We start from the raw sequence: 27,270 nt of genomic DNA, 5'->3' as shown, positions 1-27,270 counted from the left end.
GCTCTAGAAAATTGTATACCTAAACTATATTGTAAAGGTAACGGAAATAGCACAAACATAGATAAACTACGCTGTATTTTGTCAATTAGCATTACTACTCGATCATTTCCCAACCTTCAATGATATAACATTGCAGAAAAAAACATAACTTTTTTTAAATAGTGTCTGTTATACAAACATATTTTATTGAAAACATAGGAAGGATTAATTTAACAGAGAATTAGACAGATGAAAACTTACATGTGTGGTTTTTGAGGTTATTTGTCTCTATTTTATATCAGGCGTATACACTATGCACTTATTTTATAATTTTTATAAATACACATGTGCTTTTTTTTAATACATAGGCCTATGTATTTTTTTAAAATAAATGTGTGATTTTTTTAATAACATTTGAAGTTTAGTGTGGGACTGGGATTCGAGATTCGATGACAAACACTGAGGATTCGAACAAGGATTCGGATTCGACCAAAATGTGGATTCGTCCCATCCCTACAAAAAAGGAAACATTAATTTCAAAGCAACCATACGACTAGAAACAAAGTGCGACACAGAAAAAAATAGCAACGCATGCCAGCCTATACTGAGTGAGTTCCGAGAAGGCCTGTGGCGTTTTACTGTATACTGCACACAATACACTCGTCAGTAAAGTTCAAATTTGCTCACTTGTAATAAAATACAGATTTACATATGAGCTGTATTTTTTCGTAGCATGCGCGGATAATAGGGAGTTTACTGTACATACATAGTAAGAGGGTAACGGACCTGCCTAGTCGGGGTGTATGTATGTCAGTAAGGCAGGATAACAAGCGCGACGCTCGCTGGTGCTTCTAGAGGGGTATCGTCTTTAAGCACAAGGTTCTGTACTTCTCGTCGTCCATTGGACAACTGTGAAATTTGAGCGGTGACCGTAACATTACACGGGCGGAGAAATGAAGATAAAGGTGAAATGCGAGTCCCTTAAGGGCTTCCAAGAATCTGTACCGGTTGTTTTACCTCTAAATATTACTTTAAAACTTGACTTTTAGACATCTTAACTCTTCAAAAAATAAAAACACAGTTTAAAAACTTAATTTGAAATCAAAATGTACTTTTCGACCATCAGAAAATTCTTAAATACTTTTCGTAAACAGGCCCCACTCGGATATCTCGAGTAGTTATGAAATCGCGTTGTTTTTTTAACTGAATCTCTGCGCACCTTGTGTGTGCCCGGGCAGGCGGCATCCTTAAATGGACGTAGTTATGCAAAAAGGAACCAACCCACAATTTTGTTATATTTTATTTGAAAATAAATTAAAATATTACAAGGTTGATCGTACCGTCGTTGCTATTATTATATCAGTATTTATACAAGACCATTAAAATTATACCCACATTATGTTATCAATACGAGAGAATTACAATTTATAATTAACTTTAACTTCAAAATACTCAGAATAGGTTTCCATGTGGGTTGGTTCCTTTTTTTGCATGACTACGTCCATAATAACCTCCCGAACCCGAGAGGAGGTACCGACGCGCTTTCTCGGCGTAGTCTAGTACCACCATTGTTTTCCCGACAATATTGACAACTGCCTGTCTAGGTGTGTTTTCCCGCAGTACTGCAACGAGTTACGGTGCTGCCTATGGAGCAAGGCGGGGTAGTTATAAGTGCGTTGCAGATACCCGAACATGAAAACAACGGGGCTTAGCTTCGTTAATAATAACCATGCACACTGTGTAAAACTATGCACTCTCAGAACCTCCCTGCCACACCCTACACTATTATTATATCAGTATTTATACTAGACCATTAAAATTATACCCACATTATGTTATCAATATGAGAATTACAATTTATAATTAACTTTTAACTTAAAAATAGGTACTCTGAATAGGTTTCGTGTTGGTTGGTTCCTTATTTGCATAACTACGTCCAAATAACCTCCCGAATCCGAGAAGAGGCACCGATGCGCTTCTCGGCGCAGTCCGGTACCACCGTGTTTTTTTTCCAGACGACCGCCCGACACGGCAGCAGGTGTGGCGGGAATACAGAGACGGCAGGGACGGCGTCCGGCCGCGCGGGGCTGCACTCACTTGCCCATGTACTCCCCGTGCAGCACTGCCCCGCAGGTGTGGCACTTGAAGCACCAGATGTGCCACTGCCTGTCCAGAGCTATCAGCGCCTGGCCGTCCTTCAGCGGCTCCTGGCAGCCAGCGCACTCTGCAACAACAAGTCCCCCGGGCGCTCCGTCACAACGTTCCTGCTCAGACTGCTTTACCTTACACCCCTTGAAAAACTTTGTAACCGGGTACTACCAGGGATCAGGGAAATGTACACATGGAGCATAAAGTCCGATACTAGAAGAAGGAGTGAAGTCAAAAGGGAAAGGGAATTTCAGTGTACCACACGCACCAATATGGCGGACGTTTGTTTGCAAATGTATCAGCTGTACCTGTATTGGAGGTTAAATTGGAGATCAAAGTCAACTGACTCATGTCATTACATTTTATTAAGAATATTTGTTTTGGAATTTTTAATATATATATATATATAAATACTAACAACTGATTTTCTTCTGACTAGTTCAACTACAGTCACTAATAAAAGCAGGCTAGAACAGCTGATACAAGTGTAAACAAAAGTATGCCACATTGGTATTTAAAAATCAGGAAAAATATGGGGGTGGAGGGGAGGGGAAGGGAGAATGTCTTTGTCTTTGATGCCTAATGCTCCATCCTTATACTTTTCTAATCTCTGGGTACTAATGGTACCAATGTAATATTTCCCTGAATTTCCCTCACCAAAATTTTCCATGCCCAAATTTTAAAAAGAAATTAAAGAAAATCCATGGCTGGCCTGGTTCTCTCTCCACTTTCTACCCCAGCATACATTTTAAATTGTCAGACCTTTCATTAAAATTAATTAAGATATTCTATTTAAACATACGTTAAAAAAACCATTTACTTTTTTTATATATAAAAACCACTTTACTTATATCACGGGTTTAAATGTGGTTTAAATCAGCCAACCCTGACATTAGAACCAATTGAAAAATAATAATTGTTTTCACAGTCTGGGTGATGCCAAAATGGAAGCATAAAATTTTCCCCTCACGTTGCTATCACTGGGCAGTTTCCATGATTTTTCCCGGATTTCAAATAAATCCCCAAAATTTTTTCAAAAAGTGAACATCCTGTTACAACACACCTTACATTTAATTAATCGAAACCCAATTTTAACAGTTCCGAGCTAATCGTTAGAGACCGGAAAAAAATTTGCGGATTCGTTTCGGCGTTATGCTACGATCCAAACACCTGTACCTTCATACTATTCTGTGACTGGCTCACAGTCTTCTGTTCAAGGACTTTGAGCCAGTGAAAAAACCTTCACCCAAAGAAGTATCGAATCGGAAGCATTCTCGTTTGACAGGTCTCAGAAGTAATTAAGCCTATGAGCATGCGGCATTTGCCCGAACATGTAGGGAATCGTGACGTCTGTCCTAGAGGTCCATTGAACTCGGCCATTAAAAAAAAATTACATAATTCAAATCAAGGGATGGCTCAAGTCATCCAGACTAACTGTGACCTAACAGCATTTATCGCGAAGGGCCACTCGTACCACCTCCCAGCTAAAGTCACGAGTTTAGCCAACTCTCGGTTAAGCTAACCTCAGGTTAAGGAACGAGAGGTGCATGTATTACTACGCATATTTAGCCGAATTATGATGAAGCATGTGCGTAATATTTTGATGTGTTGGAAATAAAAAAAACTAGGATTTGGTTAACATTTTTTTTTTCCTTCAAGTGTCGCAAGACATCTCTCTCCGTAGTTTCTGACGGCTGTTGGTTTGAAATTTGAGTGTAGTATTGTGAGTTGTGATTTGAATTATAATACTTAGAATTCAAACATATTTGTGAAATTACGACGAATTATTGTATTTACTACCACAAAAACTATTCGTTAAATCATAAACCCCTTACTTTCAATGGGAAAACAATCATTTATTCACATTCGCGTACGCCCCGAGAGCAAATTGGCCAATCAAGAGTGTCGGTACGCACAAACCAAGGATAAAGCCACATCTTGTCGCTTCTGTTACCAATAGTTTATTCTGTGCCAAAGTGGGAAGCATAAAAATTTTTTCCCCCTCACGTTGCTACCACTGGGGTGGGGGGTTTTTTTTTTTTCCCACGACTTCTCCACGATTTGAAATAAATTCCCTGACTTTTCCAAATACGTGGACATCCTGTTAAAACCAAACGTTGCATTTAATTGATTCCAGTCAATTTAATAAATGAATAACATCTCTTTTCCGAGCTGATCGCGGAGACGGCGTCTCACCTGGGGCGCCCGTGCTGGACGGGCTGGCCTGGGGCGACTGGCTCTCCCGCACCGGGATCTTGATGCACTTCTGGCACAGCACCTCCTTGCCGGTGTAGGTGACGCGCTCTCCCGACGGGAACGGCTGCCTGCCGACGCGACAACGCACACACCTCCCGTTGTAGGGAACAAACACATCTGCCATCTCAAACAAGTGATACAGAAGGAGAAAAAATAGCAGTTCCAAAGGAAATAATTTAGTTTTGCGTTAAAAAAAAAATTACTAGTGAATTTTTTTTATGATACGTACGCACGATGCAACAAAATTGTCACACTATAAAAAAAAACTGCCATCTCAAACAAGTGCTACCGAAGGAGAAAAATAAATTTGAAAAATAGCAGTTCCAAAGGAAATATTTTAGTTGCGTTAAAAAAAAAATACTAGTGAATTTGTTTATGATACGTACGCACAATGCAACAAAATTGTCACACGATGAAAAAAAAAATATTACATTATAAATATTACATTCTAGTGATTGATACTCTGAACATTTGTTCCATATCATTAAAATGATATGTTTAATGTGAATATTAGTGATAGAAAATGTATTTATACATGTTTAGAATTTTAAATTACATTAAACATTCAGCATGTTCATTTACTTTCATTATTAAAATTTATCTTGATTATTTTACTATTTACAATTTTAATTTTATTAAATTATTTGCAAGCAAAATTAAAATTAGTTTTTATTATGCCAAGTAAGTCTAACTTCTAATGCACGTATATAAGTATAGGCACTCATTTTTAATAATAGAATAGCCACCAAAACAAGGTCAAAACCAACAAAAATTTAGGTTTATTTTTAATTAAGGAAAAAAAAAACACAGTGAAAGATCTTCAATAGAGTCCTTCACTTTCTAATTTTCTCAGGTAGATTCCCGGCTGTCAGGTTGCATAACTACACTGCTGCATTTTTCGTCCTCTCTGAACAGTGGTTTCTGTTTAATGGCAGGTTACATTCCACATAGGGATGGGCCAATCAAAGAAAAATACTAGAGGAAATAAAATAAATTAGATAATTCATCACTGATAACCTACAAAGTTTACTATGCCAATTTTTTTCTTCATACTTATTCTGTTCATTCTGGAAACTTACGTTTGTGAAACAAACATTTGAAGGGTAGAATGTTTCAAACACCATAGTTAGTATTTGTAGTTTCTGTAAATTATTTTATTCAACTCTTGAGATCTAGATTCAGATTTGAGGGGTATATTCAAATTTGGGATTCAAATTCAAAATTGGGATTTTCATCTCCAGCTCGCAGTGAAATCGCGTTACTGTAAATAGGTAGCAGTTTCTGCTATCCGTCTATCCGGTTATATGTCGCAGCGCTGCTCAAAATGCTGACTGTTAATCAAAGTTTTGCTGTACATACAAGTATTTAATATTTTTTTTGTTCGTAACGAATTGACTGCGACTACAAAGCATTGGCTCACAAATAAATGCCATATTTTTTTAATCTCTGAAATGCACACATCAAAACAATCGTTGGCTGACCTAGTGTATGCTGATTGGTAGAGACACCTGTATTTCGCGATTTCATTTCATGTCAAAGTATTTCACAAAACACTGTAGCATTTCTAAGAGTCATGGCAAATTGTGAGGGTGCAGCAGCACGGTGACCACATTCTCATTGGCCCCGTCAAGAGCGGGACGACACCTCTCACCGACCTTAGCCAATAACCACAGGAGAAAAGCTACAGTATTTTGTGAAATACCTCGACACGAAATTCATTCGCGAAATACAGGTGTCCCTACTGATTGGTCACGAACAGGATAAGCGCAGCATGAAGAAACAAACTGACTTTCAATGTAGAATCTGTATGTGTACTTGGTTTCTGTGCTTGTGTGCTGTGCAGGTTGCGAATGCAGCTTTTGATTTGGCGGTTAATTTCCATGGATTCCTTTATGGTGATTTTTTTTACGCTATGTGAATTGCACATTTCAAAACAATTTATTACATGGTTGGTTGGTAAAGGTTTTTTGGAGTTTATGTTTAAAGAATTTTTTTAAGGGGACAGGAGACAGAGAACTGCATAATCGTTTACGTGTGTTTTGTTTACATTTCTCTCATTGAAATTCGTTTCTATTAAAATCGTTTTATTTCATTAAAATTTGTTTCCTTTTGATTCTGTTCCATGTAATTTTACTTCCTTTCATTTATTTTCGAAACATTCGAGTACATCTCATTTTATTTGTATTCTAAGATTTCATTCGGTCGATACATTAGGTTTTTCAAATCATTTCCTTTTTCATTTGGTCGTACTTCATGTCCATTTGTTTCGTTTCGGATTAAATCGATTGTTTCACTTTGATATTGTTACATTGCAATGCATTTCTGTTCCATTCATCGTTTTATTCCGTTACAACTCAAAACATTTCCCTCATTGGAATTTGTTTCTGTTAAAATCGTTTCGCTACATTACAGACGAGACAGAACACGGAGGCGAGAGAGCGCGGCAGAGACAGACCTGCACTGGGCGCAGGTGAAGCACTTCTGGTGGTAGGTGTTGCCGAGGGCAGACACCACCTCGCCCTCCACGTAGTCCCCGCAGGCGGCGCACTTGGTGCCGAACTGGCGCTGGTAGTCGGCCGTGCAGTAGTACGCCCCGTCCTTGCAGAAGAACCCCCCCTGCGCCAGCGAGTTCTTGCACACTGCGGGAACAACAACACACGAACACTGAGTCACAAGAGTCTTCACAATTAGATAGGAACATGATATGATCATTTTTTTAAGAACTAAAGAGTGGTTTTATGGGTTTGTTGCAAGGGATGTGGCTCCGATAGCTTCATAAAGAACGGCATTGTGAGGGGTGTACAGCGTTATAAGTGCAGATCCTGCCTTATAAATTTTGTTGAGGGCGATCTGCGCTAGAAGCCTCAAACAGCTGTTAAGAAAGCGCTATGCGTTATGTTATATAGCCTTGGCAAGGCCTCTTTTTCTTTGTCAGGCAAGATATTAGGGCACTCGCCTTCCATAATTTATCGCTGGGTAGTGACTGCTACAGACAGAACATGCGACGCTACCGGACCTTCACTAGGCTAGAACACCCTCCGTACCCTCATGTACGACAGTCGTGGGGACTGCCGACAGAAGTGAAAACTTTAAACTTTGATTTTTGAATGTGTAACATGACATCATTTATATTATCTTTGAAAGATTTGTGCAATGGGAGTGCATGACTTGATGTAGGCTTTTGAACATACGCCATTGCTACGCTCATGTATGTCTGTAGAAGAAAACTACCAAAAAAAACAACACAAATGACAAAAACACAAATTAAGCAAAAAAAATTGCTGTTGTCAGGATATAAACAGGAATATTATTCCTGTTGTGGAGTATTGTGTGGTGTTTATATCCTGACAACAGCAAATTTTTTTGCTTAATTTGTGTTTTTGTCATTTGTGTTTTTTGTAGTTTTCTTCTACAGACATACATGAGCATAGCAATGGCGTATGTCCAAAAACCTACATCAAGTCATGACATCATTTCTACGTCAAATGTACATAAGAAAATGTTTTCGGTATTATATCACTGACATGTCGGTGATGTGAACTCGCAAGATTTTACTCATCCAAAAAAGAGTCCAACACGCACATGATACAGTCGAGTATACACAATGTATTAGTGTATATATGCGTATACGTGTACACAGGCCGGTGCGCGTCGCCAGTCTGGCGCAACACGTCAATAGCATGTCGGTGACGCGAATCCGCGAGTTTCGCCCCTACCAAAAATCGTTCAATGCGACTAAAGAAGTTTTCACTTCAAAAAATTCGGAGTTTATAAGAACCCCCCAATTACTTTGGCTTACCTCTATTAGGAAGTAGAAAACTTATTTGTTGTTTTACAAAATCCCTCAAGAAAATAACAACTATTATGGTTAATGCACAAAAAAATAATTTCTATAGTTAGTTTATTTTTTTTTTTTTACAAATGAGCTCCTGTTGTCCAGAATTATCTCTGGAACCAACATCTAACCCAAGCATGGGGTCCGTCTGAAATTTGTATCATTAACATTTAATCTGATCACCAATTACATTTACTCTCCAAGTTCAATGTAAGAAAGTAAAAAACACCTTTTAATTTAAAGGTAAGACACAAAATACAAAAAAACTAATATGAAACATTTTTTTATTTATAAAATATTATCCAGTAGCCCGAAATTTGCCAATCCTACTGCGCACACGTAAAGAGTTGTTTGCTACCAAGTTGGAAACAAAACAACATTGAAATACAGAAATTTAGCCATTATTTGCACACTACTATTAGTCTATTAGGGAATTTTTTTTAAGATTCTCCTATATGGATTGTATTTATATTTGTAATTATTATTGTTCTTGTTGGCTGTGTCTGTTGCGCACATATATGCAAACTCACTTGAGTGTTGATGTGCATATTACAATGTATAAATAAATAAATAAATAAATAAATACTAAGCACAGATAACTGCTGAAACAGTTCACCAACCTTGGCATTTGAAGCAGCCGATGTGGAAATACTTGTCCTGAACTCTCAACACCTCTCCGGAACACTTTTTCTTGCAGTTCTGGCAAAATGTTTTACCTAAAACAAAAAATAAAACCAAACTCTTTTATCATCAGCTCCTCACAGCTATGAAAGTAAGGAGTTAAAACAGTTATGACTTCTCATTTAATTTACACACTGATTGTCTAGCCAGCCTTCAAAGGATGGACATTCTTAGGCGTATGTCCGATCTGTCAGTTGAGTGAGGCAAGGGTCGTGTGTTCCGATTCCTGGCCAATCAGGGACGTTTCACTAGTGGAAAATTGCCTTCCTCGGATCAGAACAGGGTGTTGCAAAGTCCCTTCACCCCTGAACAGTAAAAGGCAACATTAATATCAGCAGTATTGTCTCGCTTGGTACGCTCCATGGTTCATGGTGATGTATGACCAACCCATCTTCCTCTTAAAATAAATAACTGGAATTCTATTTGTCAATTTTTTTTTTAAAGTAAATCTATGGTTGCAGTACCAAAAGTGTAAGATTAATTCCCCTGGTTGAATGTTTCACATCATATGATCAGGCAAGGTAGCCATAATAACTACAGGCGAAGTTACAAGTGAAATGTACAATTAAGAACCGTTCTACAAAAAAATTCTAAAGAAATTAAAAATATTATTCTACAGTCTAAAGTACTCAAATTTATTAGTTTGCTTCTCAACCAAAACTTTGAAGGAACCATTTAATATTTTAACAAATGTTTTATTTTTATATTTTATTTCAACTAAATTTCCCATACATTCATAAGAAAGTACTGTCAATACAAAAAAAATCCAAACAAATTGTAACTTAGCATGTGCTTAGTAGTCTGCTTAAAGGCTTAAATTAATGTTAACAATATTCTTTGCATCTGTAACTACTGCACCGTACAGGTACAGATATTTATGACTTGATGTAAGCTTTTGAACATACGCCATTGCTAAGCACATGTATGTCTATAGAAGAAAACTACAAAAAAGACAAAAACACAAATTAAGCAAAAAATTGCTGTTGTCAACAGGATGTCAACACCACATAATATTCCATAACAGGAATATGGTCAACAAACAAAGAAAAACTAAGAAAAATGGACTAACAGAACGAAAAAAAACCACAAATGATGACAGCAAATTATGTGTTATTTTATACTAGTTTTCTTCTATAGACATACATGTGCTTAGCAATGGCATATGTCCAAAAGCTTACATCAAGTCATGCACTCCCATTGCACAAATCTTTCAAAGATAATACAGATATTTATGCCAAGGTACTACAGATTCACAGGCTACCTCCAATTCCCCAGAATATCCTAAGTTTCCCGCTCACTCGTGATCTCACCTTTAGAATGAAAGTCTGAGGTAATATATAAATTGTCATGCCCTTAAAGAGATTTTTTTTAAAATATCGCTGACCTAAGCCAATCAACCTTTCCATTTTAGTTACAATCACCTAGCTGTACAAAGGCAAAACATATTTAAGGATAAACAATTGTGAAAATTTTGTCATCTAAAAAAACCTCATCGAATAAAAAATAAATAGAAGTCAAAAGTAACTGAAGATGCACTGTCATGTTATCACACACTCAGTAGAGTGCTTGATATCAATATTGCATTTGTTTAAACTTTATGATACTAACACCAACATAAAAAAAAAGTTCTTTGTAATACCTTTAATTACCTTTGCATAAACTCATAGTAAAGTTTAAATCTCTATTGCTCCAAATTTTATAATAATTTTAAAAAGGTTTGTGGGCAAGTAATAAATTACAAAACACAAAAAATATTATTTATAAAAAAAAACTTATACATCTGCTGGTTACAGCTAGATATGTCACACTGTGCTAGCCTATGTATTGCTAGCATTGAGCCGCCTGGTCAACAGCAAAATTAATTCAAGACAACATACATTTAACAAAGACCAGGGAAATCATTAAAGAAAACCAATCAGCATGTCCGGACTATGGTGGTAAGACATCAGAATGAAAGGTTGTGTACTATATTTTCCATTTTAATAATACAAGTCAATTTAAAAAAATCAAATCACATCCCTTAGCCATTTGGACAGCAAATTTTTTTTGTTATGAATTTTTATGCTAATCCATTACCGATATGTTATAAACTTATCTGCATATTTTTTATTCTTCCTAGCTGCGGACAAACTAACCGAGCCAATACAGGACCAACTAACCGAGCCAATACAGGACCAACTATCCGAGCCAATACAGGACCAACTAACCGAGCCAATACAGGACCAACTATCCGAGCCAATACAGGACCAACTATCCGAGCCAATACAGGACCAACTATCCGAGCCAATACAGGACCAACTAACCGAGCCAATACAGGACCAACTATCCGAGCCAATACAGGACCAACTATCCGAGCCAATACAGGACCAACTATCCGAGCCAATACAGGACCAACTAACCGAGCCAATACAGGACCAACTATCCGAGCCAATACAGGACCAACTATCCGAGCCAATACAGGACCAACTATCCGAGCCAATACAGGACCAACTATCCGAGCCAATACAGGACCAACTATCCGAGCCAATACAGGACCAACTATCCGAGCCAATACAGGACCAACTATCCGAGCCAATACAGGACCAACTATCCGAGCCAATACAGGACCAACTATCCGAGCCAATACAGGACCAACTATCCGAGCCAATACAGGACCAACTATCCGAGCCAATACAGGACCAACTATCCGAGCCAATACAGGACCAACTATCCGAGCCAATACAGGACCAACTATCCGAGCCAATACAGGACCAACTATCCGAGCCAATACAGGACCAACTATCCAAGCCAATACAGGACCAACTATCCGAGCCAATACAGGACCAACTATCCGAGCCAATGCAGAACCAACTATCCGAGCCAATGCAGGACCAACTATCCGAGCCAATACAGGACCAACTAACCAAGCCCACCAGGACCAACTAACCGAGCCCACCAGGACCAACTAACAGAGCCCACCAGGACCAACTAACAGAGCCCACCAGGACCAACTAACCGAGCCCACCTGGACCAACTAACCGAGCCCACCTGGAACAACAAACCGAGCTCACCTGGACCAACTAACCGAGCCCACCTGGACCAACTACCGAGCTCACCTGGACCAACTAACCGAGCCCACCTGGACCAACTAACCGAGCCCACCAGGAACAACTAACCGAGCCCACCTGGACCAACTAACCGAGCCCACCAGGACCAACCGAGCCCACCAGGACCAACTAACAGATCCCACCAGGACCAACTAACCGAGCCCACCTGGACCAACCCAGCCCACCAGGACCAACTAACCGAGCCCACCAGGACACACTAACCGAGCCCACCAGGACCAACTAACCGAGCCCACCAGGACCAACTAACCGAGCCCACCAGGACCAACTAACCGAGCCCACCAGGACCAACTAACAGAGCCCACCTGGACCAACTAACAGAGCCCACCAGGACCAACTAACCGAGCCCACCAGGACCAACTTACCGAGCCCACCAGGACCAACTTACCGAGCCCACCTGGACCAACTAACAGAGCCTACCTGGACCAACTAACCGAGCCCACCAGGACCAACTTACCGAGCCCACCAGGACCAACTTACCGAGCCCACCTGGACCAACTAACCGAGCCCACCAGGACCAACTAACCGAGCCCACCAGGACCAACTAACAGAGCCCACCAGGACCAACTAACAGAGCCCACCAGGACCAACTAACCGAGCCCACCAGGACCAATTAACCGAGCCCACCTGGACCAACTAACAGAGCCCACCAGGACCAACTAACCGAGCCCACCAGGACCAATTAACCGAGCCCACCTGGACCAACTAACAGAGCCCACCAGGACCAACTAACCGAGCCCACCAGGACCAACTTACCGAGCCCACCAGGACCAACTTACCGAGCCCACCTGGACCAACTAACAGAGCCTACCTGGACCAACTAACCGAGCCCACCTGGACCAACTAACAGAGCCCACCTGGACCAACCGAGCCTACTTGAACTAAAGTCTCCATGGAATGTATCTTGACCAACCAAGCCAACTTGGACTAACACCTTGGCCATTGAATATATATAACTTATAGAAGTCGCGAGGGGATAGGATTTATTATTCCAATTTTCGGATCCAAAACTGAGGTAGTTGTTAGCTCCGCCGCTAGACAGCTCTTCTTTCCACAAGAGGGTACTCGTAGTTACCAGCTTCCACGCCAGAGCGCTGTAGCGTCGCTTTTTTCAAGGTCGTGCGCGTAATTCTCTGTTTCACTCTATCGAGAGGCGGTGCCTTTTGTTGAAATCCGAGCGCTTAGATACGGGCGGGCGCAACTGAATTGGAGGAGTACGGTCACCGAAAAAAAATGTGCGGTTAAAAGATGCCAACATCAAAAATTAAGTTTAATTATAAGAAAACTACAGAAATTTCTTAAACGTAATAACGTAAAAAAAAACAACTGACATTCGTAGTTCAGAATTTATAAAATGTTGTGTTAACGGAGTGGTGCATTGAGTAAAATGGCAAAACATAATTTGGAATAATTCTTGACATCGTTGAATGATTTTGGTAGCTATGAAACAACTATGGCTGCGATGACTGTTCAAACGCGTGCACGTGTTGTTATTAGTAACAGAAACTAATGGTATGATGTCATACTTTGTGGCTATGCAGTTTATAATTTTTTTAACATAAGATGAAGCATTTTTACATAATGTTTTGGTTGTTTCGTTATTCAAAATAAATAATCTTAAACGTTATATGGTGAATATTCCCAGTAGCGAATGACCACAAAAAAAATCAATTTTGCCAACATAGATCTGAAAAGTTAACGATTTACTATGTTAAGTTGCTTATAAATAACGCACATTTCCCGGATCGCCAAAGAAAATAAGAGTGTTTGTTATAGCATTGAGTTCCCACTCTTTATATTCCTTGCTTTGAGGTTAGATACACAAGTTAAGCCCGGGCTACATTCGCAATAGCAAGCAAACAGCACAGACGCACAGAAGTTCAACATACACTATTAGATATGAGCTGCCACATTGGCAAATAGCACGCGCACAGAAAAATAGCACAGGATCGGCGCACAGAAAGTTCATTAACTTTTAACTTTTAGGTTATTTTCTGTGCGCGACCATGGTGGTAGCCAATCAGCAAACAGTTTAAGTACTACTCGAGTGGGCTTATAAAAGAACAATTGTCACGAAAGTATTGGTGCTCTTGACTTGAGTAGTTTGTTATTGTTTTCAAACACGCGATAACATAAAAATGGAAGGCACATTTGATAGCTTTTTGATAGCTGTAATAGAAAGTAAAAATATTTTGTATGACAGGGGATCCGCAGGATACAAAAATGAAGAAGCTAAATTAAATGCTTGGAAGTCTGTGTCTGAATGTGTTAAAGAAGCCGGATTTGAAATAAACAGTGATATATATTTTTGAATGCTCATTGTGTTTTGTACGTAAACTTTGAAATATTTAAAATATTTCTGGGTTTAACGAAAACCGTACCACAATAACAACACACGAATCTAAACGAACGTCACGTATGCCAACTTCAGTGACCAAAATTGTGAACGGGAGTTTTACATTTAAAAAACTTTTTTGAATGCTTCCGGTATTATTTTGTGTTGTGTTGTGCGTGAATGTAGCATCAAGCTCTGTGCGTGTGTGCTATCTGTGTGCTGTTTGCGTGCTATTGCGAATGTATCCCGGCCTTTATGCTCGTAAAAACGATGCGCAAGTATTTTGAATACAAATATATTTTCTTTTAATAACCGAAAGGTAAATATTATTTCCATGAAATATAATACAATTCTTTAAACACAGACAACATATAAGAGCTATTTTTTGTTTATTATTCCATCTGGCGTGATAAATATTATATTTTAAAAACTGTTTGTGGATTTTTAATATAAAATAAATATTTATTTATGACATCAATTTAAGTTGTTCAAAAAATTCACTTTGGTATGAATTAAACCAAATTCATGTTATCCAGGGCACAAAATTAGAAACTACCAAAAAAGATTATTTACATTGCTGTTTTGTGTAAATCTGTGCACGGACTTAGTAAGTGACATATTTATAATTCCTCATTTTAGCAACCCATTTTAACACAAGAGAAAAATGATTTTATATTAAAAAATTATTATTTTAAACCATTAATTAGCAGGAAACATGTATGAATAATCTATTTAAATTAGCATTTGAACAGTGAATATTATTTTGCAATAATAAATATTTTTATCATCGTATATTAATGATGAAAAGTTTGTATTTCCATCTAATCAGAAGTATTATGACACAGTTAATTAAATTGCTTTACAAGTTTTTATTCACATGAAAATCATTAAAAATTGGTTGGAAAGTTATATAAATATACAAAAACAAATCATTATACATACAATTTTATTATCTTAGTGGATTTAAATTAATGGTGTCCCAGTGACTACTGCGAAGAAAAAAGTCTTGCGAAAGGTTTCCTCGTAATTGAAATTCGTCAAAAAAAAAACTATCTCTCATTTTTGGTGACATTTCTGACAAGTGGTACAATGAAATTTGAGACTGGCAAATGAATGTTGTGAAGCAATAAACAAAATATCACATTCGTGAACTACAAATGCATAATTGTTTTTTATTTTATAATAAAAGTGTATCTAATAACCCGTGGATTTGCTCACGTAATTTCCGGGTATTGCTGATATTCTACCATTTTAAGAAAATATGTATTAAATTTCAAAGATTTTTGAAGAATTATACATAAAGAACTGTCAAGTATAGAACATATTTAATAAATAAAAATATTTTTACGACTTATTTTTAATTGGTTTAGCGTAAGTCTATTTTAACTTTTATTTAAAATTAAGTACCTACCTTATTTTCTATCTCCCGGTTTAGTGACTTTGAGAATATATTTTTCCTTGATGAAATCTTAACTCTTTTCCATCTGACGAAGAAGCCAATTAAAAAATAAACTAAGACTCGCGCACTTATTGTATGTTAAGACTGCCATCGTTTTAAATTACTGTAATTTTTTTAGTTATAGTCATGCTTAGTATAATAACATAATATGCCTTATTACGCATACATTTCAGTATTCATGAAACCAGTGCATTTTTATTTGAAATGTAGAGCAGTTACCAAATTTCTTATCTCGCATATTGATCTTTTGGTATGGCTAGTATTACTTAAACTAAATTTTTGAATTTTCACTGATGCACTGTTTTCCCTTTTCTATGTGATTTAGAAAATATAGCAATATACGTAAACCAATTAAACCAAAATCATCCTGAATTTTTATTACCGAAAAAAGTTAATTACAAAAAATTTTAATGTGCGTATTTTTATATTGAATTTATATATATCTTGCCAATACTGATTTAGTGGGTTACATTTTTATTTTTTATTTTTAAAAATAATATCTACCCCTTTTACTACTTAATAGATAACGTTGAATAAGAGAAGGTTGTTTAAGGTATGTTGATTTTCCTTGCCAATATCTAAAAGTAAATTTGTAAAAACGCGAAATATAGTATAAATAAGTATTTTACTTTTAAAATAAAACCATATTTTGAACGGAACACTGACTATTGGCCCAATACAAAGTTTTAATAGCTAATTTTCACTTCACTCGGGTACAGAATCCCATCATTCAGTGATTTCCGTGGCTAGCTTCTTTTGGGATTTCATCATTCTCAAACGACGGTAAGGGAAGCTCCTCTTCAAGGTCGCCTAACGATGTTGATAAGACCTGCCGGGTAATTTGAATCGTTGGTCTGGGATTTTCGAGGGGGGGGGGGGGGGGTGAAGGATGATGTCACGACTGGGCTGGTTAACCTAGTTCTGCCAAATACCGCCAGGGGCGTATACAGCCGATACCCAGCGATGAAAGCGATCGCAGCGGCGGAGCTTGGAACTACAACAATTCGTCTGCGAAACCGGACAGAAAATTTAACCTGGGCTCGCGACTTCTATACATTATATATATTCAATGCCTTGGCGGACGGAACGGGGAATTGAACCCAAGTCCGCGGCACGGTGTGTGTGCCAGAGCGCGCAGAGAGACGGATCGATAGACACCGGCGCCAGGTGGCCGCCGCATGCGGCAAGGCTACGTAGCCAATAAAACCACTCTCCCGCTCTCTCGCTCGGTCACTCTCGCTCTCGCTCGGACGCCTGGGGCGGCGCAGGGGTGAAAGTCGTCCCTCCACATGACGGCACACCTAGCCGGTGCTCCGAGTTAAAACTCTGTCTCGCAAGCAAATGTTTATTTTTTGACGTGACAACGTCTAATAAATCGATGAACTCCGGCTGCACCCACGACAAGAGTGTCCCGTTACGCTGTGTCCCGTTACGCTCATTGTACGCTTGCGCCGTATCTATCTCTCTTCCGCTCGATTGGAACAACCATCGATTTGACTTTTTTCGAGGCACATTCAACTTGAAACACTCCCATTCGTTTCCTACTTTTCTTATCATCGTCCTAACCTTTAACAGAATAACACAGATTGGAAGAAGTTAAATAGCAAACATGTATAAAAGTTATAGTTAAAATAATCTCTTCGTTCAAGTAATAAACATATTAGAATTAATGAGTGCAAATAAAATTAAATTTATCAATTAAATTGTAGATTTCATTCCACTCCTCCTTTGTATCCATACAAAATAGTGATAATTCAATAAAAATGACTCAATTTTATTCATGAAAGTATGTAATCATTTCATCAATGTTTTGTTATGACGTTGCCAAGTTAAACTATCGTCCGTAAACCGACTTTACAGACAACCAATTTTTGTATGTGCAACATCTCAGCTCTCGGTATACGGCATTCGGGAGGAGTGATTTCGTGAGTGGAGTGGAAATGTGTAACAACCACGGTGCAGCCATCTGTGGCGGATGGCGCGAACCGAAGTTCACAAAGCCAAAGGGAAACTTTATTTATTAACTCTTAAATTAATTTCAACAAGATGGGCAGTATTTAAATAAAATTCCTTTGTCGAAAATCTGGTTCATAAGCCTGAATTTCATTTTTTTCCCAAGTATTTTTCGCTTTTACGGAGACGTTACATTATATTGTTATAGTATTTTAGAATTCTAACTAAGGGTATGGAAACTACGTTACTATTCGCGTCCAGAGATGTAGTTGAAAACCCAATTTGCGTACAGTACTTATCGCGCTCGGCATTATTTTAAAGAATTCTACGTTTGATTTCGTGTCCCAGTTGTTTTTATTATAAGTGTGTTACACAGTTATTTTTTTTTTTTAATTAAGAGAAGTGCCCTTAAAGTTAAACCAGTAAATTTCAAGTTTGAAAGCAGTTTAGTTTTTTTTGTTATATAAATAAAATAGACTATTATCAATAAGTTTAAATCATAATCATTGATTATTTGTTAAATATAAAAAAGTGTGAACAATGTTGCAGTAAACAAATCTAAATATCCCAATAAATCATCTGTCTCAACATGACACTTTTTGTTTAAATATTTCTTTGTGGATGAGTCCGATATGGTGAAGGCCTATCTAAAACAATTATTTTGAAAAAAAAATGTTTAACTAGAAATGTCGAATCATATATCGAATTATTCGTGAACATCGCATATTAAATTATTCACGAATATCGAACTTTTTTTTGTTGAAAACTCGCAGACCCCTAATTAATAACAATAACTTTGAATCTAAAGACAACGAGATGCGAAACTTAGCCTTGAAAGTCATTGCTCGATTTCCTTGAACAGTGGTGTACCTACAGCACTCGTGTTCACGTGCAAAAACATTTCCGTTCCTAGACTTCCGTGCTCGACACTTTTATAGAAAGCTCTCCCCGCTTGTGTTCACTCGGCTGTGATAGGGAGACGTGATTTTACAATCGTCGCTGTAGCGTAGAGAATTAACCCCCCACCACCGCCACCACCACCACTTCAGAGGCAACACTTCCTGGTGGCGGCGGGTAGCATTCTCTCGGGAATACCTACTATTCACTTACCCCTGTTCACAGGGCCGGATTTAGAGGTCTGGAGGCCTCGGGGCAACAGAGGAGCGGAGGCCCGCTGGCCCCAAATTATTTTACAAATAAAATAACAATTTTTTTCAGTCGAGTTTTCCAATAAATAATTTATTGTGAAATCATGTAGATTCTCTTAGTATTTAAAAAACATACATAAATATAATCGGAGACAAGAATTATATGAAATTAAATTTTAGTGTTAATGAATATTTCTGTTAATATTTAACAATCATATAATCATGTATGTACAAAGTACTGTAGGTAAAGGTAAAACAGCGAAAAAAGAATATCAAAGGAAAAGATGTTTACTAGTGTTTACTTGTCGGAATTTGAAAGACTTTTTTTTCCGAAGTCTCTATTGTGGGGGCCCTCCGTTTGTGGAGGCCCCGGGGCTTTCGCCCCGGTTGCCCTCCCCTAAATCCGGCCCTGCCTGTTCAGCCCCGAACACACCTGATGTACGCCGCTCTCCCGTACTAAGACTCACGATACGAAACTCTGTTAACACGAAATTAAACGCAGAATTCTTCAAAACAACGCCGAGCGTGATAAACGTAGGCAAATCGTGTTCTCAACTACGTTTCTGGACGCGAAATCACACGTAGTTCCTGCACCCGCCGCTAGAATTCGCTGCCGTAGCAGCTGCGTCGTCTTTTTCAAAAGGTCTTCCTAATAATTTAAATTTTATAACATTGGATAATCAAATATTTTTGAACTGTAAATATTATTTATGGCACACACAATTATGCTGAGCTGGTTGTTTCCAAATTGGATTTTAATAAAATTGCGTCATACATGCATTCAGCTATAAGCACGAGATTAGTCGTATACGAAACGCCGACAATCAAACCATTCCACCAGGCAGAACAAACAGCCTACGTAAAAAAATAATAATCGGAAGGTTGGAAAATACTATTCACTTCCTTTAACACGAGTTGTTGGTTATTTCATTTCCCTGTCATTACTATTAATTCAAGGCTTTCCTGTAAACTTATTACGACAGCATTTGCTGTCGGGTCACAAATTTTCCCACCAAACGTTTTACTTCCGAGTCATAAGAGGTCACACGAGTAATAACTACAATTTGCGTGACATTTTCCCCCTCGTCAGGGTTCCCACATCCTACAGCAGTCATTGTCCCGAGTTTCCCTGTATTCCTTGTCCCACGATTACAATAGTGTTTTTATATCTTACGTTTAATTAATTTCAGTAAAAAATCATAAACGGATTATTAAAGGAACTTAAATTTATGATTCAATAAAATTAAATTTTAAAAACCAAGAAAAAAAAGCTTTTGTTTTTCTTTAACTAAAAACAGTAAAAAAATAATCTCCAAAATTCATTTGTTAATCAGCGATAGAATTAACTACAACTCTGTATAAAATAATTATTTTAATAAACTTGATTATTTCAAGTAAAAACAATAAAAAAAATTGAAAAATCCTTGGAGTGCTTGATATCAGTCGTCTTAAATTTTCTACCACTAAAGACTATTCTTAAGGACAGTGTCAGTATGAAAACTAAAGAAGAGAGCAGCCCAGGCTATTTTTTTTTTCATTGCTTTTTTTTAAAATTACTGGATTCTTATTTCAAGCTTATTAAAAAAAATTACTTTATACAAGAGTTGTAGCTCATCCAATCGCTGATAAAGAAATTACTTATATTCAAATGATTTTTTTTTTTACTTTTTAATCCAAACAGAAAAGGCGTAATTTTTTTTAGATATAATTTTACTTTTCACTTTTAATCTTTAATTATTTTATTTTCTGAATGCACCCAAAAAAAAATTTTTTTTTTTAAGAGTCCCTAAAATTTTGGGGAGCATTTGGACCCCCCCCCCCCCCCCTCTAATAAAGAAGGCTTGCTGCAAGAAGGCCCCAGGACGCCGGGATATTCGTCGACTGACGCCTCGCCGAGACTTTTAGCGACTACTTTCACCGGGCAGGGCGCGCCCCAATTTAGAGAGAGAGAGAGAGAGGCAGCCCCCCCCCCCCCCCCCCCCGCACAATCATACGGGAGTGACGTCAGGGGTCAGTCACCTCCACGGGTACAAGTTGGCCCGGGAGACTGACTCTCTGACCAGGTTCACGACTGAAGCATGCGAGCGAGGAGTACAACAGCGGGTAAGCCTAAGATGTACACCCAAGTTCTGTCCCCTGCCCGAACACGCCCGAACAATAATTCACCTTCGAACAACCTCGGGTTTATTCATTTATATATATATTTATATTTCTCTGTTTATTTTAATGTAGCTATACCAACCTAACCAACCGTCCACAGTGTTTTAATGTAGCTAACCTAACCGACCACTTTTCAATATTTGAATTCATTTTTTTTTCCTGCGCAAAAATAAAACAAATCCCGAAGTTGGCCGAAGGTGAAATTGTTCGGGTGTAATCGGGAATGGCTTAACTTCATGTGAATCTTAGGTCTCCCTACACAGCGGGCCCATAGCGCACGGCATACCGTCCAATTTCAGCCAATCAAAATTCGCGATGCATCCGACATCCGTCGGCAGTGTTTGGTAGCCGTAGGTACCCAATTACCGAACGGTTTTATCAACGTGACACCTGACCAGCAAATTTGTGATCGCGGTTTTTCAAACATGTAAATAACGGTTACATTAAAAAAAATTTTTTTGTTAACCATTCTAAAAACGACACATTAATTTTATTTTTGCTAGTGATTTATAAGTAACAGCATTAATGTCAGAAATTTACACCCGAGCATTGTAATATCTCGACAAAAATATAATTGATAAATGTGAACAGTTCTCTAGTCCCGCCAAAATGGCTTTTTTTGAAATTGTTTTTGTAACACATAATTATATGAACTGTTTTACCGAAATGGTTATGTCATTTTTGCAGGCAACAATCAAATGGGAAGACACGATATGTACTTCCGACGTATCTAAGTTTGTCTACTTCCGTAAATAAATTACACTAAGTATTTCCGTAACTGGATGGTTAGATCAGAAATGTCTACGGAAAATACCTATTACTTGGCTGATCTGGGATGGTTCAAATTTAGGAAAAAAAGTGTACTTTGTAGTTGGTAAATACTCTCAATTAATTTGGGCTATCGTTTCAGAACCTGTTTTTCCGCGCCTGAAACAATATACCCATTAGTGGAGATTTGGGAGGGGGGGAGGGGGGACTTTAACAGAGCACGTGTTTTTAGAAAACAGGCACAGAAACGAGCAGGAAATGGTAGGCTGACTGTCTGCTTTCTAGAGGCGGTCGGTCGTAAACAAGGGGTGGTTATCAGTACTGGCAACCACATCGTTAAACACTGCTAGGGTAAACAGGAACGGCACAAACACCACAGAAACTAAAACCAAAAAAATTAACGTGACCACAAATTTAACCACAACGTGGAATACGCTGAGGGTCGCAGCGGTACATTAGGGTAATTTAAAAAAATATTTAAGAAGTTGTTTTTTCAACTGCTATAGCGCGGAGAAGTTGCCTCATATAAAAATAAGTTTTGCGGGACATATTCTTATAGCATTCCTTTTTTAGATTATCATAACAAATCAATTTTTTTTTTTACGTTCGCATGCTGTGAGAGCCAGCAGAATATCATCATCGACGGAATCAACACTTTAATCCCAAGGCACGTGTCTACGACATCGGGAAACTAGACTATCCTGTGTTGCCACATGGCGCAGCGAACATATCGTAGCTTCATGTGTTGCCTCGGCTTTAACGCGACCTTTTACACAGAACAACCAATGCAAAGGATGTATAGTGTTATTAAAAAAAACTTGTTTAAAGTAATTACAGGGGGAGGGGGGGAAATGGTATGTGAGACAGTCTCTTACGACGGTAGCCTACAACTCATGTAGTTTTGGTTCCCTACCACGTTCGTGCAACTTAGGATTTCTCTCAAAAATTGAAATTAAAAAAATCGAAGGGTTAGGTCAGTTCAGGTCAGTCACAGCATGCTTGTTTTCATTGAATACTTATGATTTAGCGGCTGAAGTGGCGTTAATACCAAAACGCAAAACTTCGGAAATCTTCGGAAATTCTTGCAGGGAACCGAAACTACGTGAGTTGTTGGCTTCCCCTCTTAAGATTGCAATTTTCATTCGGTTAACTCGGGCATTAAAGATCTCTAGAAAACCACCTCCTCCTCCCCCCCCCCCCCCTCCAAACACCCACTCAGCGACCCTGACCACAATCACTGCAATTACACAGTAAGGATGCTCACGCCTTCATTCTTGGCACTTTCGTCTATTTGCACCTCACTCCGACCTTGGCACACTGGCATTCACCACAGTCGGGGTACATAAGAAAAAAAATGGACCGTGACCTTACTGATAAAACTACACAATGTACATACACTCTACGCAGGCTATGATACGGCGGCTAGCAAACCTGCTAAAAAAAAAAAATTAAATTTTCCCGACTTTACAGGCTTGGAAAAAAATTGGGGTTGTCTGTAAAGTCGGTTTACGGACGATAATTTTACGTGATAACGTCGTAAGAAAACATTGATGAAAAATTCCATACTTTTTTTAATTTTCAAATATTATTTACAGTTTTTTGCAATTTTAATTTAAATAATTTGTTTAAATATAATCACGAGCGAATTTAAGAGTTCGCTGAGAGCCGAAAAGTACTTTTGATTTCGGATGAAGTTTTTAAACTGTATTTCTAGAAGAGTTAAATTTGCTAAAACGCGTGTTTCCAGAGTAATTTTTCAGGCGTAAAACAACCGGTAGAGATTCTCGAAAGCACTTAGGGGGCTTGCATTACACCTTCATCTTCATTTCTCAGCCGTGTGATGTTACGGTTGCCGCTCGATGCACGACGAGAAGACTGCGCGCCAGTCCAGAGGAGACAACCGCGCTAGAAGCACCAGCGAGCGTCGCTAGCACAGATACGCCCCTGACGAGGCGGGCCCCTTTAAGAGGAAGGGGAAGAGGAGACGCGCACCTAGCGTGGGTCCGGAGGCAGCCCGCAGCGACAGGCGGGGTTAATTGGGCCAATCAGCGGCCCCCACGCACACAGGATGTGGCGCGTCGCATTCCTCCTCCCCCTTTTCCATCCCCCTCCCTGACTGACACACTTCGTGGTGACGCTGTCGTGCTGACGCCAAGAGACTCTGGCTGGAGCTGTAACCACAGTATCGACTTTGAATATATATACTGTATAGAAGTCGCGAGTGGATAGGATTTACTCTACGTTTTTCAGAAGCGTAGGATGAGCAGCTTGGGAACTTCACCGCTGCAGTGCGCTGCCGTAACGCCCTGTATCGTCTTAGGTTGTTATTTACACGTTAGAGCGCAGCACTGTCGCCCGCTGTCATTCCCCGCGCACCCCCCAGCTATCATTCACTGCAGCTCAAGTTCGTTCAACGGGAGGGGGAAGGGGTGTTTAAAGAGTTCGACAGTTGACCGCTAGGGACCACCACAAGTCGATGCCCTAGAGATGGTGGCGATTGCGGCGGTGAATTAACCAACTACCTCAAAACCGTATTAGAAATTTTAACCTGGGCTGGCGACTTCTATACAGTATATATATTCAAAGGTATCGACGAGCAGTATCGATGTTGTACTTGTCGACGACGAGTATCGATGTTGTACTTGTCGACGACGAGTATCGATGTTGTACTTGTCGACGACGAGTATCGATGTACTTGTCGACGACGAGTATCGATGTTGTACTTGTCGACGACGAGTATCGATGTTGTACTTGTCGACGACGAGTATCGATGTTGTACTTGTCGACGACGAGTATCGATGTTGTACCGTCGACGAAGAGTATCGATGTTGTACCGTCGACGAAGAGTATCGATGTTGTACCTGTCGACGACGAGTATCGATGTTGTACCTGTCGACGACGAGTATCGATGTTGTACCTGTCGACGACGAGTATCTATGTTGTACCTGTCGACGACGAGTATCGATGTTGTACCTGTCGACGACGAGTATCGATGTTGTACCTGTCGACGACGAGTATCGATGTTGTACCTGTCGACGACGAGTATCGATGTTGTACCTGTCGACGACGAGTATCGATGTTGTACCTGTCGACGACGAGTATCGATGTTGTACTGTCGTCGACGACGAGTATCATGTACTGTCGACGACGAGTATCGATGTTGTACTGTCGACGACGAGTATCGATGTTGTACTGTCGACGACGAGTATCGATGTTGTACTGTCGACGACGAGTATCGATGTTGTACTGTCGACGACGAGTATCGATGTTGTACTGTCGACGAGTATCGATGTTGTACCTGTCGACGAGGAGTATCGATGTTGTACTGTGAGTGTCTGAAGGCCAGTTTGCACCGTAAGAGTTCGGACGTGATCTCGAAGTTCATTAGCTGATAATGATCATCGTTACACCACAATTTCTGTGGCCACCGAGTTGGGACAGCTGAGCGAAGATCATTGGGAACTCCCATGTGAAACGATTGTTGGATCAGTTCAAGGACGATGATCTCGGATGGACACTGATGAAGCAGACATGGCCCGGTATTTACACGGCCTTTATGAAGAATTGTTTTATTTAATCACAGGTAAATATAAGAGCAGCTACGTAGACTATATAATGGTTTGATTAGCAGGCCGAAATGTTTAACTATATAATAAAACAGATCCAATAAAAGCAACAAAAAAAAATTTAAAAATATAATAAACCCTTATTTGGATCCGGTCTTCTACAATAAATTTTTTTTAATATATTGCCCTCTTGTTCAAAATCCATTAGAACTTTAATACTATAAAGTTTCCCGTTGGCTTTGTTAACTTTCGGTTCGCGCCATTCGTCACAGATGGCAGCACCGTGGTTACACATTTCCGTCCCATATGCGACTTCCACTCAAGAAATTACTCGCATCAAATGCTGTATACCGTGGTAAAATGTTACACATCACTGGCGAGTATACTCAAATACTAGCTCACTTTTAATATTTCATTCTAAAACAACACTGGACACGCAATAAGGAACAATTACCGCGCGGAAGCACTCTGAGAACGCCAGCTACAGACACACGATCACTACAACCCACGCTTCTTTGCGACGCATTCCGACCAAGATAACTCCCGAGCAAAAGTCACTCTGATAAATTTTCTCAAGTACGAAGGTCGCCCCTCCCCCTGCTAAGTCCGTCCCACGATTTAAGCCACTATCACGCGACGAAAGTTTCCTTGCAAAGTCTTCTACGGCAGCAAGTATGGACGGTTCTGTGGTAGAAAAAAAAATTCTTGAAAGCACTTTAAAGGACTTTCATTACACCTTTTATCTTCAATTATCCGCCGTATAATGTCACGGTCGCCGCTCGATGCACGACGAGAAGACTGCGCGCCAGTCCAGAGGAGACACACCGCGCTAGAAGCACCAGCGAGCGTCGCGCTTGAAAACGTAGTTACTTAAATTTTTCTGGGCGTAGTTTATAAAACCCCGTACTTGGTCCCAGGCAACTAGTAGTTTGTGTAGTGCCGGAGAGTCTAAGCCTGGTTCATCAAAGACGTACAACAAAATGACCGTGTCCTTTGTCATACAAGTTTGATTTCAGTTTATTCCGAAGACGAGTAAAGCTCGTGTATCTTAACTTGCCCCGAAAAGTAGTACCAGTGGTTAGAGGTGGGTTGCAGAGTTGATGTGCATCTTAGGCCGGGTTCACAATTGAAAAAATAACAGGAACAGTAACAGTAGGTCGTGTGTATAGGATATGAACGCCATGTTTCCTAACCTAACGATTCACAATAGCAGAAAGTTGGTCGTGCGCATGGGAGCGACGTCGTGCGCATAGGAGTGAAATGAATATATTTAATTTCGGTCGCGTACGCATGGCACAACAGCCAATGAGAGAAGAGCAGGGTGCTTTTTTGGCGGGACTAGAAATATGTTTATATTTATTAACCATTTTGTGGTAAGAAAATAATAGTATTATCATTATTTTGAAAGTTAATATGTTTATTTACTAACACTGCTAACAGATGTCGCATAGTTCGCGAAATTTCATTGGCTGAAATTAACAGTAAGAATTCAATTGTGAACCGATTTCGCAGTTCGCACAGGTCGTGTGCATGGCTTGCTATGCACTCGCTTAATTTTTTTAATTGTGAACCCAGCCTTAGGCTTCTCATCAAAGTAGGCTCAATGCGCAGTGCGTGCTCCTTGCAAAGATTAAAGACTCCGATTACGAAAGGCGTGGAAAGAGAACACCGATACCTTTTTTTCGACTACGAATAATGTAGAATGAAAAAACTGATACCTTTTTACGACTACGAAGAATGTAGAATGAGAAAACTGATACATTTTTACGAAGAACGTGGAAAGAGAAAACTGATACCTTTTTACGAAGAACGTGGAAAGAGAAAACTGATACCTTTTCACGCTGGTGATGACCAAGGAGCATGTAAGAAGATCTGGAG

The 27,270-nt window shown here is 39.2% G+C and overlaps 1 protein-coding gene across 6 annotated transcripts in view; it reads right to left on the bottom strand.

Moving 5' to 3' along the window:
- Positions 1 to 27,270, bottom strand: part of LOC134540647 (actin-binding LIM protein 3) — a 117,607-nt gene that overhangs the window by 49,327 nt on the left and 41,010 nt on the right. For all 6 annotated transcript variants that reach the window (XM_063383516.1, XM_063383517.1, XM_063383515.1 and 3 more), the window contains exons 2-5: positions 8,839 to 8,934; positions 6,839 to 7,022; positions 4,324 to 4,451; positions 2,077 to 2,203 (exon numbers count right to left, since the gene is read on the bottom strand). In XM_063383516.1, the coding sequence (XP_063239586.1) occupies positions 2,077 to 2,203; positions 4,324 to 4,451; positions 6,839 to 7,022; positions 8,839 to 8,934 (535 nt within the window). The remainder of the gene's footprint in view (positions 1 to 2,076; positions 2,204 to 4,323; positions 4,452 to 6,838; positions 7,023 to 8,838; positions 8,935 to 27,270) is intronic.

This window comes from Bacillus rossius, chromosome 17 (genome assembly GCF_032445375.1).
Source record: "Bacillus rossius redtenbacheri isolate Brsri chromosome 17, Brsri_v3, whole genome shotgun sequence".
NCBI classification, from domain to species: Eukaryota; Metazoa; Arthropoda; class Insecta; order Phasmatodea; family Bacillidae; genus Bacillus; species Bacillus rossius.
This window is presented reverse-complemented; position numbering and strand designations above follow the sequence as displayed.